The 16,294-nt window shown below is 42.5% G+C and overlaps 1 protein-coding gene across 6 annotated transcripts in view; it reads left to right on the forward strand.

Moving 5' to 3' along the window:
* The window catches only part of ADGRL3 (adhesion G protein-coupled receptor L3), a 401,888-nt gene that overhangs the window by 134,743 nt on the left and 250,851 nt on the right, over window positions 1–16,294 (forward strand). For 4 of the 6 annotated variants that reach the window (XM_030449718.1, XM_030449717.1, XM_030449722.1 and 1 more), the window contains exon 3: window positions 14,110–14,353. In XM_030449718.1, coding sequence (XP_030305578.1) covers window positions 14,299–14,353 — 55 coding nt within the window. In that variant the 5' untranslated portion in view covers window positions 14,110–14,298. Of the gene's footprint in view, window positions 1–14,109; window positions 14,354–16,294 lie in introns of those variants that run through there. The other 2 variants (XM_030449720.1, XM_030449721.1) reach the window with 1 other exon arrangement.

A 16,294-nucleotide genomic window follows, 5' to 3' on the forward strand; every position in this document is an offset into this window, starting at 1 on the left:
ATTTTGCAAGGTGACAGAAGAGTCTCAGAAGGTGAAGAAAGCAGTGAGGAAATAGAGCTCTGCAGAATCAATAGGTTCACACTGCTGCTCGTTTGGTTAGTGGCTTACCAATATTGGCCCTGAACACTATTGATTTGGTGTTCTCATTGTCACTACTTCATACACAGCTTTTCTTTACACCACAGAGATACAAGTTGCATGGTTTCAGTTCACAGTGATTTTTCAGGCAGGCTGCCTTTGGAATTGCTAGCCTCATGGACACAAGTATTGGTTTGAGGATCACCTCTCCTTTTGCTGGTTTCTGGCCTGCCTCTGAGAACCATGCTGTAGTATTCCTGGTGATTCCTCTTTGTCCTTTTGATTAACATGGGAAAACCTTTCCAGATGCTGTTTGGCTAAGAGGATATAGGAATGTGATTTAAGAGTTGGGGCTTGGTGCATTTGACAGAGCTTTGCCTATTTAAATTACGGGGATGACATGAAGTGACATTGAAGGGCTATGAGGAAGGCTTAGTCCTGGTAGGGTTTTGATGTGTGGGCTGCAGGCAGTCCCTGAAACTATGTACATGACAATGGCTTCATTAGATAGGGTGAACCAGTCCAACTGACACTTTCACTTAAATTGGATAAAATCCTGCTGCTGACTGGAAGATTAGTATTCAGAAATTAATCAAAGGTGCTGGCTGTTTTGACAAGGAAAGGTGGTGTAGTGCTGTGGAGAGGAAAGCACAACGGAGTCCTGTGGATCAAAAGTACCATACCAATTAATTCAGGATTCACTCTCTTTTTTCTCTTTTTCTGTCTTGTTTCTCTTCTTGCCCTTTCCCATTCCTTTTTTTTTTTTTCCCTTCAAATTTTGTTATTATTATTATTAATTTTTACCAGGCTACCCTGAGCTTTAATTCCCCTTATTCTTGACATGAGCTTTTTAGGTCTGTAGTGTTTTCTTGGACAATGCTACCATACATGATAGGGAAGAATGATATTGCCTCTCCAGCACTGGTCATTTTTAAGTGAGAACAGCAAGACCCAGATTAGGTCAGAAAAAGAACAGAAAGCTGAATATTAGTGAATGTGTTTCAAGGCAGGTAGGAAACTGAAGTCTGTGAAAGAGTCTTGGAGAGGAAAGTGCTTGAACTGATTGTGTGGCACTTGAGGACAGGGCTGCTGGAACATGCTTCACTCTCACTTCTCTTTCCTACTCCCCACCTTTGCCTGAGTAATGCTGAAGGTGGTGAAGATGGAAAAAAAGCATTCATCCTCACTGCTGGCACCAGGGGGTTTGCCAGCAGGGAGCAGACTCACAGTTTGACGAGCTCCTCTGGTGAAATTGTGGCTAACTTAGTAAGCAACAAGGACAATACAATTTGGGGGAGATGTGTGTTTTCAACTACTCTCAACCCATTAGGTGTTAGAGATCTGCTGGTCCCTACTTCTCCCCTCACTGTTGTTTTTACCTACAGCAACAAAAAGGCTGAGGCTCATGGCAGCTTTCCTGGGGAAAAGGGCATTGGGTCTGAGGGTGACTAAACTGGGGTGGAGGTTCTGGCTATTTAACAGCTGAAGAGCATACAAGCTGAAGTATGTTTGGTAGCAGGAAAAAGTGCACTTGAAAATGTATGTGGATTTTGCATTGGAGGAGGACAGGGAAGAAGGAACTTTTCCTTTTGCTGAGGGGAGCATAACAAATGTGATGAGGAGCCGGGGTCATGGAGGGCCTTCCAGCAGCAGTCTTCATTTGCAGGAGGATGGTGATTCCTAGTTCCCTGCCCAGCTCAGAGCTGCCTGTCTAGGGGTCTGATCATTCTGTGCAACAAGAGTCTGAGCCATCACATTGCACACATCTTTTCCAATGTGTAGAGAAAAAAAATGAAGTTACTGGCAGTTTTGAGAAGGAAAAAACCCAAATTTTTTTCCAGAAAAGCAAAGCAGATAATTTTCTTGTGTTTGGAGCGGGCCATGTTTGTCACAAAATGGGGGGGGGGGGGGTTTAAAAGGGCAGTTTTAAAAGGGAAGGAAATTACTACCAGTTTCCCAACCTGATTGCCATGAAAAGGTGGTTTTGTTGCCTGTGTCAACATGGGACTGTGGCATTCAGGAAGACTCCTCATGAGTGAAGATAGTGGCCTTCTCTTTGCCAAGCATTGCTCTCTCCCTCTAGCTGTGACTGGAGCTGTGAAAAATGCTACTTTGGATTTTTTCCTCTCCACACCCCCATCCTGTACTCTGCCAATCCGAGCACCCAACCCACACTTTCCTTTCCTCCATCAGTGGTCTTAATTCCTAATGTAGGAAGCTGAACTCATACATAAACTCCTTGATGAAGTTACCACAGCCAGCAGTGTGCCCCTGGGGCTCTCCCTTCTCCCACCCTAAAGCAATCTACACCCTGAAATCTACTGGCACGTAATGCTTTGGCTTCATGGAGAGATTTCTGAAGTGTTTGATGCTGAACTGTTCCTGGTGATGGCATCCAACTTAAAAGTGCTGCTTCTGTTTTCTCCCATCATGAGACTGGCTGGGATCTTGCTCTGCAGGCTTCTGTATGATACATTACTGGATTATACTGGTTATATTGGCACTGACTGGATGCTTTGGGTAAAGGCAGTGTTAAATTTTGCTGTTGGAAGGGACACTGCTGCCAGGAAGCAACATATCCCTTCTTGCCCTCAGCAGATAGACTCAGGTCTTCCCTCCCTATTTCTATCACAGTCCAGGCAAAGTTTGAATAGAAAAACATTACTTTGGAGGAAACTAATGTTAGGTATTGCTCTTTTTGTTGGTTATCAGTTTGGATCAAAGGAAAGTCTTGATCTTCCTCTTAGCTGTAATAGTTTTAATTCACATATTGCCTATTTGGGGTCTGCTTTGGAAGCAAAACTTATGTAAAGATAAGGTAAGCAGTGGGTGAAAGGATCTTAATGTTAGGTTTTTAGCCATCAGTTGGCTCTGTTACATCTGATGGATTTCCCATCACAGGCGGTCTGTGTTCTTGCTTGCTCAGATCCCTCCTGGTGCCAAATGCTAAACAATGACACTTTCTATCTTTCTGCACAACTTGCCAAGTTGGGTTACTTTTGAAGCCCAGTGTTCCTGCTTTACCCTTCTGAATCTCCCTTAAAGGGAGAACAATATGAATTTAGCAAAATGTTCTCTTTGTCACTTATTCCCCTGCTTTATGGAGTGCTTGCTCTTCTTACAGCCAAATAAGTCAGAGTAAAGACGTAGTAAAAATCGTGGTTTGTTGTTTACTGGGAATGTTTTATCAGATAATTGAATAAAATATTTTATTGCAGTTGCACTTACTCCCATGACCATAAGTAACAGAGGTTTTCCTTGCTGCTTTCTAGGCTTAGGATGATGTTTCCCAGGGCCCTCTCTTGGCCGTGCTTCTTCCTATAGAAATCAGTGGGATTTTACCCGTGGCTGTAGATGAGCTGCATTCGAGCGCTGCTTTGGCTGAGGGTGAGATATGTGGTCTTTCTTTTACAGGGGACATTTCAGGAGAGTAAAATTCTTGCATATCAAGTGTATCTACATTTTGTAGTGTCCCTTGCAAAATATCAGGAGACACACATGCACACATCAGTTTAGTTTTCCTGCCTTGGCATTGACAGTGACTCCTACTTTTTTCTTTGGAACTGAAGGTGATTTCTTCATCCTCAACTACCAAGGGCTCAGCCTGGGAGAGAGCTTTCAGTCTGACTGTATTTGAAGGTATTTCATTTTGCCTGATGCCTGTGACTGAGTTACATATTTATATGCTTTCCTGATTATTTTGAGTTCAATGTCTGCATAAAAATATAAAAAGCTGCAGAAGTTCATTGCTTCAGTTTGGCAGACTACAAATAGGAGTATTGTTGCTGAAGACACTCCAGCCCTGCAATAACTGATCTAAAAGATTATTTTAATCCCTTAATTTCAAGGGGAGTCAAGTAGGAATAGATTTACTTAAAGAGAACAAACAAATCAGGATTTCATTGGGTTTTTTTTTGTTTTGTTTCATTTCCATTCTCTGGGACTTGTGACATTTTGTGTTAAAAACTGCCCTCAGTGTTCCTGTAGGTCTTTCAGTGACTCTTACTGGGTAACAGGCCATTTAGAAATGTGTTCAGATTGAGCCTTGCCAAGGCAGATGTATTTTAAAACTGGCAAATTTCAAACCAGGTTTATTTTTTCTTTTGACTGCTTGCTACTGATTCTCAACTGTGAGGCACGAGGGCAAGTGTCTCACATTCCTTGCTCAGTTGTGCAAGACAGTTCTCTTAAAAAGCACGTTTGCCCTGATTGTCCTCACAATAAATCTCTGGAGGAACACACTCAAGGAATTAAATGATTTTAGGCTTTCACTTGCCCAAGCATTTGAAGTGTTTTCAAATTTTATAGTACCCTTTAAAAAGTGCACACTGCTTGTGGGAGGTGGTGGCTTGTCTTCTGTAAAAAACAAGTATTTTGACTCTAAATATACCTATTGCAAGAATTAAAGGGCCAGTTTTTGGGGGAAGAAGAGGTCCCTGCATGGATTTTGGCAACTCCATGTCACAACGTGAGAGAGAGGAGGCTTCAGCTGGGAGCTTCTGGTGAAATTCCAGCCAGGTTTAAATGCTCTGTTTAGTTAAGAGCCCCCTTGCAGTTTCAGCTGGAAATATCTGGCCTTTGTTTCACTTCAAAGGAGAGAAGAGAAGTGTATGTGATCTGTATTATATAAATAATTTATCTTTCCAGAGTTCCTTCTATAAATGTTTCCTTTGTAGTTCCCAGAGAAATGTTGCCTTTAAGCTGTAGCAGTGTCCCCTCTGGATTGCAAATAGCTGTTGTGGGGACTGGTGTGATGTTCCTCATCAGGAAGGAGGCCAAAGAACTTGCAGCCTGTCAGCTTGTGTTTGAGGGGGAGCTGTTGGCCTGGGGTGACACCAGGGTACCACCTGCAGACACAGCTGAACCCTCGTGTTCTCACTGGGCAGGGTATGTCAGCAACATTTATTCAGGACTGGCTGTAGTCTTGTCCTCCAGCAAGAAAAGGGATCCTGAATCTTGTTCCATAAGGTCCAACAGGAGCTTCTCTCTCCAGTTTGCTAATTGAGTTTCTGTGCTTAAGCAGTACCTTGGGAAGGGTCTAGGTTCACCTATAGCCTGAAAGATCTCCAGAGAATTCCTTTGGAGAGGGACAAAGCTGAGGCAGCTGATAATTACTGAGAGGGGTAGGGAGAGTGGATTTCATCAGAGATTGGGCTGGGTTCAGTTGCTGTCACTGGAAATGCTGCTTCTGCAGGGATTAAGGAAATGCTGAGTATTTAGCAATTGTTGTCAGAGTCAGCTGAGAACACTTCACTTACTGTCAGAAGCTTGGTTTCAGAGTTGAAGGGCATACATGGAAATCCCCAGGCACCATTTCTCAGTACTTCTGTTCTCTGTGTATTCCTCCCATTCTTTGCTGATTGGAGAACAGGAGGGAGGAAAGGGAAAGGAGAAGGAGAGCTATGAGAATGCCCAGGGCTTTTCCTGGTTAGGCTTTGGGTTAGATGGTTACCTCTCAGAATATAAATAATAACAAAAGTGTCTGTGGAGCAAATGAGTGCAATAATTACATCTCTCTTTCTTTTTTTTTCTTATTTTATTTTCCTCTTCCAAAGATCAAAAGCTGGATTCTTGATTAATCTTCAACAAAAGTCATCAATATTTTAAAATGTGGGAAAACATGCTCAAATATCTCTGCACAGACATTTGCTGTAGGGAACTGTAAATACTTTCTGTTCTGTTATTTGGCCTGTTGCTTTTTCTATCATTCCTGTGTATGCAGATCACTGAAAAATACCACTCTAGAATAATAGAGTCTAAAACTCTAGTAATAGACTCTAAACTCTAGAAGTTTAGATGCAATATTTATACTTCTTCATGCATATCTCTTACTCTTCCATGATGCAGAATGCTACTTCTGTGTTGCTGTCCTGCTTTCCCAGTCACTCTGTGGACTGACTTTGCATCACTTGCCTGCCTTTTCTGTATTACATAAAGTGTTTGTTTCCTCCTAGCAACCCACTTGGCTCCTTTATTGTTTCTAAGTCTAAAGAAGATTATTTTTAATTTTTTCTTTAATCGTAGGCATGAGTGTGTAAGGTTGACTTCTTGTGTTGAAATTTTCTAACCTACTGATCTTCATTTTTGAGAGTGCCTACAAAAGAACACATTTCAGCTAAGGTTTCTCCAGCACAGCAAGGTCAGGAGTTTTTCATGGATTTTACTTCCATCCGTACTCTTTCTTAATTTGCATCATTTGGTTGACTAATGAAACCCTCCTAATATTTTCCAAGCCACTTACACTTAACTAATCACACTTACCTTCAGCATAAACCTCATTGATTTTATTTCTCATTGAAAACATCAGTAGTAGCAAATATGATCCTATTGGCTCACAGTCTATTAGAAATAAAATTATATTAAATGTCTTGTGGGGTGTAAAGAGGTTAAGTCAAGGAGAGTCATCTGATAAAGTCATCCTGGTGTAAAACATAAATCTGGTTTCTATTTAATCTGTGTCACCCACCAGCCAAAAATAGCAATGATCATTAAAACCCAATTTGCTGCTAAACATTAATAGACATTTATTACATCATAACAGATCTGAAATACAATTAGATTTAACTTTTTCCTAGATAACTTTCTTGTAAAAATGTGTTATTCCTCTGGCTTTTCCCATTAATCTCGTTTGCCAGCAATTTTTGTTTGATTTGATAGTGTTCACCTGTACAGAGAGTTCTGGGTATAGGTGAGCTCTTGTTGTTACTCTGGTTCCTTCAAGAGCTGTGCATTCCAAATGGGAAAAGCATTTAACCTTGCTTGTACTGCCTGTTAATTTCCTAATCAGCACACCCAATGAATGAAACCAGATTTCTTAGTGCAAAACAAGTAATGTATGTTACCATTCCCCTGAGAAAGGAATAGTAAGCAGGGGCAGAATGAAAAGGCACTGGAGACACATTTTACAGATAAGAAATAGATCACAGCTCTGCTGCTATTTTCCCTGCAATTGCTCAGTCTGGTGGTACTCTTTCCCTTTTTTATTGCTACATATACTTACATGTGCAAGTAGTGACTGGAGCTGGAGTAAGTCAAAGGCTGAGGAAACCCGGCATTGTCAGGAGTACAATAAATCCAGTTGTGAACCTGGTATTTCAGTTCACACTTTGCTGTCTGTGAGGCCCTGGTCGAGGCCAGGCTTTCTGCAGCAGCTCCAGAGTGCTCAGCTATCTGTAGCTGCTGAAGTTTTGTTTTGGTTTGCTGTTTAACCTTCATACCCAGGAGCTGTGGGGCCAGCAGGGCTGTGAAGAAGTGTGCCAGCAGGTGGACACCAGGCAGTCCTTTTCCCCCTTTGCTGAATGTCCACAAGAAGGGGTTCATTTGTAAGGGGTCTTTGCAAGTGAGATTCTTCACTTCTGGGGAGCCAGGAGCCCTGGAAGCCTGTACACCATCCTCTTGTTCCTGGCTGATTTATGGGGATATGCAGCCCACCCATAGGGGGTTTGGGCTGCCTCTGGATGAGGTGCAAGCAAACAAGAAGTGGTCCCCACCTGCATTCCCCTATGCTCCCCAGGAAGAAAACCCATCCCTGAAACAGGATCTTGCTGGGATGGCAAATGGCACTAAGCTATTCTCTCCCTCTATATCTCCAACTGCTGAGCAATCTGGGGCAATGTAGTTTAAAGAAGTCCTTCCCTGGCAGGAACAGGAAAGGAAGAAAATTAGAGGTGTTATGAAGATGACAGAGAGGGTGGAGAGGGAGAGTAGATAAATAAATACTGAAATCTTAAAGACTGCATCCAGAGGCATTTAGGAGTATTCCTCCTCTGGTCCCAATATCACACTTTACTTAAAGATGTGCTGTTCGAACTCTCTGGAATTTTCTGTCATTTCCTTTGGCTAATGTTCTCCTTGGAGGCTGTCACTTCCTCAGGTTAAAGCCAGGCTCCATGCAGAATCTGTGCCATGACCATTCCAGCCATGGGTGAGGTTGGGATGTGTGGGAGATGTGGGGCCTCAAAATACAACCTCTGCTCATGGCAGAGCAAAGGGAAGGGAAAATTCTGCTGAGCGCTGTGATAAGCTTCTCTTGGCTTTCAGTGCACACACCACACGTTTTATTTGTCACAAAAGAGCTGCCAAAGGCTTTGTGGAATGCAAATAAGCATTACCAGAGTATTGTCAAAGCAGGGCTTTCAACATCATGAGTCATTCCCAGAAAAAATTGTGAGATTTGATTAAAAGTCATGCGAATTTCAAATCAAATAAATATGTTGCGTGACGTTTATTTACCATTGGTTTATTAAGCCTCTGATCTGCACTTGGGTCCTGTTTTTTCAGCTTTTCTCTACAAGGAGAAATTTACTTGAAAAGAAAGCTGAAGTTTTCATTATTATAAGGAGCTGCCACATACAGAGAGTTTTGCCAAGAAATCATAACTGTTAGCAGTACTGAAAGGAGTGTTTGCCTATGTATTATTTTCCTTCTATAAGGACGTGCTACAAACAAAAGCACTTGAGAAACATGGCATATAATGTAGGTATAATAACTTTTTGACAAGGATCTTAGCAGCTCCCCAGGAGTTTGCAGAATAATTGCTGTATATGGTGATGAAATAGGATTGTTTCAGATGGCCATAAGTTTATGATGCAGTGCAGCTTGTGCAAAGAGCTGTACGTTTTTATCCAAAACTTGTAGGTTTTTTTCTTCAGGGGGGTTTTGAAGTCCTGGAGGGACTAGCTTGCTTTTCACCAGCTGCAAGCTACTATAGAAGGTGGTGCTTAACCAGTGAGAGTATCAGGATTTTCTGAATCAGTTTTCAGGAAGCTCGCTGACCTGTGGGTGTTAATGCAATAAAAACACTTGCATATTTTATGACATCCTCAGATGATACCCTGCACCTTTTGAAATTTTTCATGTTGCCATACGTGCACGCACGCTGTGACCTTGTCAATGATGTGCCTTCCTCTTCAGTCTGTAATGAAGTATCTGGGTGAGGATAAGCAGCAGGCACTGAAAGAAAGGCTGGAGCAGTCAGTGGCTGTACATGCATCTGTACAGTTCAGTTCTATCTTATCTGGACCATGTTTCCACAATGCTTCCTTTTCTCTCTGTTCCTGCCCCCCAGCCTCCCGTCTGGACTCACAAGACGTGTGAGTAGCTTCACTTTCAGCTTGTTTATCATTTTCTGCTGTAATTGCTTTGATCCTGGTTTCAACGAGAAGACCAACAAGCAGGTGAAACTTAAGTTCCCCTTTAGACCTTTGGAAAAGCACAGAAGCCTCCTTTTCACCTCCACAGCTCCTATATTCAGCTGGTCTGAATTTGTTTGTGCTCTCAGCAAAGGCATGATTAATCTGAAATGAATTAACTCAGTTAACACTCGAGAGTTATTTTGCAAACCCCACAGTACATCTAAAGAGTTCTTTGTCACTTTGAATTGTAGCCTACACAGGTGGGAGATGAGGCTTGGCTTGGGCTGCCAAGGGCTCCTTGCTGCCTCAGCTGCTGCCCTCAGGGGAGAGTAAGTAGCACTGCAGTGGTACCCGAGAATCCAGGATGAACACAATAGACAGTGTTGCTGTTGTTGCTTGCATTTAAGGTTTTAAAAATCACCTCTCAGTTTTGTGTAAGATATAAAGGAGGAATCAAGGAGTCTAAAAGAGGAGTCTAAAGTCTTAGGTTTTCAAACGATATGGATAAAACTAATATACAGGAATCAGCAATTAGGGGCAGAGTGCTTGTTTTAAACTTTGCTCGGAGCCTGGGACTTGTAGTTTTGTGAGTATGGAGTTAGAAAGTTGAGGAATTTCTTTCTGAGTGTTCAGCCTAGCAGAGATGTGAGAAAGAAGAGCAGGGTCTGTGGTACAGAAAGAGGACTTGAATGTCAGCAGGTTGCACCACATGTCTGTGTGTCCACTCACTCTAAAAAGTCTCTCTGGGTCTGTCCCAGTGCATCCATCCCACCGAGCAAACTTGAAACCTGAAAAAAAGTGGCTGCCACTTCATATTTTGAGACACAAAAGCCTGTTTTCCTGAGCTCTTTGAGAACCATGACTTTGAGTGTTTGCAGTCAAGGATGAACCTTCTCCTGGGGCTAAATGCAGACAAAGATAAAAGCTTACAGACAGTTTCTGTGTCTCAGAAACACGTTTCTTGGCTTCTTAAAAATGCTTATGGAAAAATCTACCTGTAAATGTCCCTGTAATAGTAACTTCTGTGAGTGGCTAGGAGTAAAAGTGCATGTGGTGCTATTGAAATGCCAGGAGTGCAGCCTGCTCCTGCCTTGCTACCACTGCATTATGCTGTCTAATGTCTACATGACCTTTTATATGGCAGGTTGTGATGCTGCCACTGCAGAGAGACTGTGGAACCACTTCCTGAGTACCTGACAGGGTAAAGAATTTTAAATAGGCTAAAGGGAGAGAGAGGTGGAAGGCCAAACCTGTTCTTTTTAATGTTGCCAAAAAAATAAAGTAAAAAAAAAGGAAGTTATTTGAAGACAAATCATGACCAAATGAATAGCAGCTATTCTTTTGCTTATTTGTTCATAATGGGAGTGGGAATACAGGTTATTCTTCTACTTAAAAGAAATTTTCTGACATTAAATTGCTGTTAATTTACTTATGCAGAGATTGTATGTTAACCTTTTCCTTTCTGGGGTTATTTCTCTCCTCCTCTTGGCAAGATTCTGAAAATATTGTCTGGAATACATTGTCTCAAGTAGCAGGTGCTGAGAATGGGGAATATCATCTGTGGTCCAAGCTTGTCCCATGAGCTTCAAGAAGTTTAATTACTTCCAAACTTTTCCCCTTGTAAATAGTGGATTTGATCAATATTTGTTTGACATATCAGACTTATTTCCTACATAGTGAGCAACTTCTGCAAAAGGAAGAGATATTTTCTAATAAGAAATACAACTAAATCCTCACATCTTTAATTTTTTATGCTAGTTTTACTGTGCACATTTTGGGGGCTGAGGAGAAAAGTGCTGTGAGTAAAACTGGATGAGGAAAGCGGGGCATTTCTCTCAGGCTTTTGCTAATGACCCCTTCCCTATAACACTATTGCCCCTCCTGTTTCCATCTAGAGGATGCTAGATGGCTGAGGAAGGCATGCAGCTTTTGCCATGGGAGCAGTGGTGTCCAGCTTTGTGCAGGAGGAAATCAGTAAGTCAACTTCTGATAGGTTTGGCTTGTGCTGCTCTGATCTCCCCATGGATCTCAGCCTCTCTGTTCACTCACCAGATGAACTGGCATCCTTTGTTTTCCCTGTAGCCCCCTGACTGATGAACTCAGATAATCTGTGTGCTGAAGGACAGGCTTGGGTAGATGTTGAGTTTGTCAGTATATCCATAGTGCTCTTTTGTGACTAACACCTTGATGAATACTTCACTGCTCATCTCTTTACCAGGAGACTTTGTTTCCTTTGGGTTTCTCCTTCTCTGTCAGTACCACTTTGAGTTGGATTTTGAGACCTGGCAGCATGCAGATCAGGTTTGGGTGATGCTTGGCAGCAGATCAAACCCTGAGGGTGTCAGGGGCAATCCTGTGGGCAGAAAGGTCAGTGAGCAGCAGAACCTTCCTTTAAATCAGTGCAGGCTGTGTCATCTTTGTGGTTCAAGCTCCAGTCCCTCAGGTCAAATGAAGTCATGAAGTGTTTTCCCTGTGATGATACATCCTCTTCTTGCATCAATAAATGGAACACTCTGCACTGAGCAGTTCACAGATACATGCTCTAGTTTCTCTCTTTGCCTGTACTTTACCTGGAGCTAATCCAAAGATGAAGTGGATTTTGTTTTGCAGGCCTTTCTTCTTCTCATAATGCTGCTTGAGGGGGGTTGTGTGACCAGGAAGAAAAAGGGTTGCTCCACTTAGTTCTGAGCTAGCTGTTCTCTGCAGATACCTGGATCAGAAGCACACACTGATTATTTGATTACATGAAATACAAAACCACCCAGCATTTTGTAGCATTACAGTGTGTTTGGTTAATACCCCGTGTTGTTAAACAACAGTGGTGTTTCTCCAGACACCTTGTGGATTTGTCAAGGTTTTAGTGTGAGCTTAAGACTAAGGGGTTGGAGTCTTTGGAAAAGCAGGCTTCAGGGCAAGGTTGTGCCAGCCAGGGTCTGCAGGAGGCAAGGCAAACCCTGACAGGCTGTGGCTCTGTCTTCTTAAACACTGACAGGAAAGAAAGTATGCCTGGGAATATTGGGCATGGGAATATGGTGTATAGTGCTCTATAAATTTTGTTAGCAATTATCCCTTCTCTGGAATAGGTAGCATAATTAATACTGGCACTTATCTCCAACCATGAAAAAGCTGTAATTCTGGTTTAAAACTTTACAGAGGGTGGTGTAGAAAAGGCAGGCATAACTGCTGGCCAGTGGGGTAGTTCGATGTTTAGAATGTATGATTTAAAATCTTCCTGAGTCTTGTCCTCTTTTGGAAAAACAGGCTTTCAGTATTATCAATGGCCATTTGAAATAGTCCCAGCTCAAGCAACGTTTTAATTTCTAAGATGTCTATAAAGAAGCCACTTGACTGCATACTGACCTTGGGCTATTTACTCATTCCAGTTCCAGAGCTGAGAAAAAGCTTTGGAAAACCTATATGCTACATTTGAGTGAACAAGTTGCAGGGCTAGGCTGTGGAGGGGAGTAGAGTGGGAGAATAACATCTTGGCAGTGCAAGCAGATGTATTTATCAGAAAAAAATGCAGCTTCGTTATAGACTTTGGTTCTTAACAATGTGGAATTTGATTTGGTTGATCAGCAAAGATAGGAGGCAAAACAAAGGCCACTTTGTCATGATGTAGTTTCAGAAATATACTCGTATCACAGTGGCAAGCAGCAGGGTTTTTCACATTGCTTTTTGGCTCAAACTGAGTTTTGGGTAAGAACAAAAGTTGGCAAAAACAGCTTCTTTGCTAGAGAATAACTTCTGTTGATCACAGACTTCTTGAGAGATTTTTAATTAGACCAGTGCTGTGAAGGCAGCAGAGTCTTGGGAGTTCAAAACATGTATGCAAAGTACTTTTCAATTCCTCGTATTTTATCCCATCTCAGAGTCAGTGGGGAGCCAGGTCTCAAACTGATTCCATGGTTTAACTCTGTATAGTTGTGGTTTTTTCCTGCCAGCTTGGAGTCACTGTGGCCATCTAGCCCGTTCTTAAAAGATTAAAATGATGGGAAGCTCAAATACTTTGATTAAATGAGTGAATGTTTCTATTCAAGCCTGGATTCAGATTTCCCTGTGCTTTTCTGTAGGAGCGTGGGCTGGATGAGACCGTTGGTTTCCATCCCCCAGTGAATACTGGTGGAGCTGGACTGGGAGTGAGGGGCTGAGGCACTCTCTGCCACTCACCATGGCAGGAGGGGCAGAGGGTGCAGCTCTGTCACAGTTCTGGGTTCCATTTTCTCCTGAAACACTCTGCTCCCCTGGCATGCTCACAGCTGAGGGCGGGACAAGTGGCAAAGTCACCTCTGCTGTAGGCAGGGTCTTGACTTGCCATCATGCTGGGAAATGTGGTCTTGCAGGAGCTTGTGTTTCCTCTTTGTGCCTCCCCCCCTCTGTATTTATATATATTGGCTTTAGGTGGAAAAGTGCCTGGGATGGAAACTTCCTTCTGCTGAAGAGATCAGTTCAGAACCTAGTCACTAGTTAAACCCTTTTCAGCTCTAGAAATCTGTTGGTTTGTGATTTATAGACACCCAAATGTTTTCAGGAGAGTCACAGACTATCTTAGAAGTCCTGTGTACGTAGGATATGAAACAATACGTATGGTCTTGTTTTGGTTTTCTCTTGTGAACTTTCTAGTCTGTGCTCTGCCTGGACCCATGGGCATCATTGTTCAGAAACTGCTGTCTTAGGACAAGTTTCGAGTGGGGAAGCAGAGCATTAGTGAGGCACAAACTGGCTCTGCACAAGGACAAGTTTTAATTCCAACTGTACATGGGAATGTGGATTTGAAGGGCAAGGGAAGACATTTGCCTTTACAGCTCTTGGCAGAAAAGAAACATGGGAAGACTTGATTGAAAACACCTGTCTTACTGCTTTACTAACTGCATTTTTTTTCCTTTCTCATTTATAGGTCTCAAACTCTGGATACTGGCTGTGGATTTTTTTTTATTATTATTTTTTTTTTTGGTTTATTTTCTCCTTTACTGATGTGAATTGAAGGCCAACAGTTGAAGTGTTGGAAGCAAGTGCAGGAGGACACTCACCTTGTTTTGTTTGAACCCTGGTTTGCTGGGATACTCTCAAGCCCTCCTTCACAGTCATGTGGTCATCACAGCTGCTGTTCTTCACAATCCTGCTAACACCAATAGTCCATGGTGAGTGAGACATGGTGTAAATTTGCCTGTGGAAAGAGAGAACAGAAAATAGCAAGGGTTTTCCTATATCTTCTACCTAACCTTGTGGTCTGGGGTTTTTTTCCAGGATATTGATATTTGGTTTTGGTCACATACAAAGGTTTCTGTTGCCAAGTTTAGCTGCTGCATTAAAACAGACTTTGTTCCTCATGCCCAAACCTATTCTGTTGTCTGGGTATCACTGGCACTGTCTCTCCTGGCCTCTGCCTGGAAATTTATTTCCCTTCCATGAATACTGTTCTGTAAGAAGGTATGTCCCTCTTTAGCCACAGCTCCAGGGTGGGATCTTACTCACCATACTGTTAGATTTCAACCCTTGCTGTGAATGTTTCCATGCTCTGCTGAAAGACACCCCTGACCCTGAGCTGAGAACCAAACCCAGGATAGTTGCCTTGAGCTGGCACACTGTAACCCACCCAGCAGTGTGGGGCCATGAGGTGTAGAGTCGTGCTGCACAGCTCAGAGCTGAACTGACAGTGTCAGGCACAGCTTTTTATTCACCAGGAAAATGTTAAGTGAAATCTGACACGCTTCATTCTTTGGAGTAAGATTTTGAGGCCTGGAGTTGTTTGGGGTTTTTTTCCATATAAGAAACCCCAGTGTAGGCCCCAGAGGTAAGTTGCCAAATTTCCTAAGTGCTGGAGGGTTCAGGAGCTCCTGTTTGCAGTGATGGTTGCTACAGCTCAGAGCAGAGCTGCAGAAAATCTGGCTGCCTGATTTTCTTGACGCCTAAATGGAAGGTGAGCTCCATCAAGGATCTCATTTTACTTACAGGTCAGTGGGGACAAGTTTGTAAACAACATGATTCCCTGTATGTAGGCTGTGAGCCCCTGCTTCTGAAATATTCATCAGATTTTTTTGTGCTTTATATGCACTGTGTGCATGCTAAGACACTAGAGCAAAGTTTTAAAGGGAAGAAGGTGGTTAAAAAATGAAATACGTGTAACTGGCAGAATGTATCTATTTATAGAGCACAACCTGTCTGCTCATATCACTTACAACACCTTTGGGTACAATGGTTATCTCTACTACTGTTTTTCAAGCAAAGCTACTCACTGACTTGAAAATTAGAATGAATATTTAAACCCAGCCAAACAATTGGGGTGGAATGAAAGAGCTATTAGGAAAGGTGCTCTCCATTCTTCTCCAGGAAATTTAAATGGTAAATGTTTTGTAAATATTTATAATTAAACAATATTAATGGTTAAAGCAATTAACAATTTAAATGTGCCTCTGGCAGTTCTGTATCAAATCTGCAGTGCCACTGTAGCTGGAAAATCCTGTCTGATAGTTGCAGTAAATGAAAATGTCAGAAGTGTCCTAGGAGTTGCATTCTGCTACAGATAAGCAAACACTGTCACTTCACAAACCAGGTGCTTGGAAATATTTCTACATTTTACATTCCATTACAAATCAAATGTAGGGGTGGCTGTTGTGTGTGTGTGTAGCAGTAAGTGGTGGTAAATCTGACCACCTCCCATCTGACCAGCACACATGTGCTGTTTGCAAACAGCTGGGCAAAGTGTGGTAGAGACTCACAATTATGTTTGCACATTAGAGTGAAGCCCTTTGGTCTGAGCTAAAGGACTTGGTTTGGTTCTTCTGCTTTAACTCTAGGTCTGGCCAGGGTACAGCTACCATCTCAAGAAGTTGGTCAGTTGCCTTGCAGTGACCAGGGACTGAGCATGTATCTGGATGTTTGAGGGTGGTACCTTCTTGGTACTAAACAAAAGGTGAAGACAGCAGTTTAGCTGCATCATGTGGTACTCCATGGGTGTGTTTCATGTCAGACCTCCCTCGACCTACTGTCCACACTCTTCTTTATGCAGCCCAGGATTCCAGGCAGCAAGGGCACACTGCTGGCTCATGGATCCTTTACCATCTATCAGGACCTCCAGATCC

This window comes from Calypte anna, chromosome 4A (genome assembly GCF_003957555.1).
Source record: "Calypte anna isolate BGI_N300 chromosome 4A, bCalAnn1_v1.p, whole genome shotgun sequence".
Taxonomy (NCBI): Eukaryota; Metazoa; Chordata; class Aves; order Apodiformes; family Trochilidae; genus Calypte; species Calypte anna.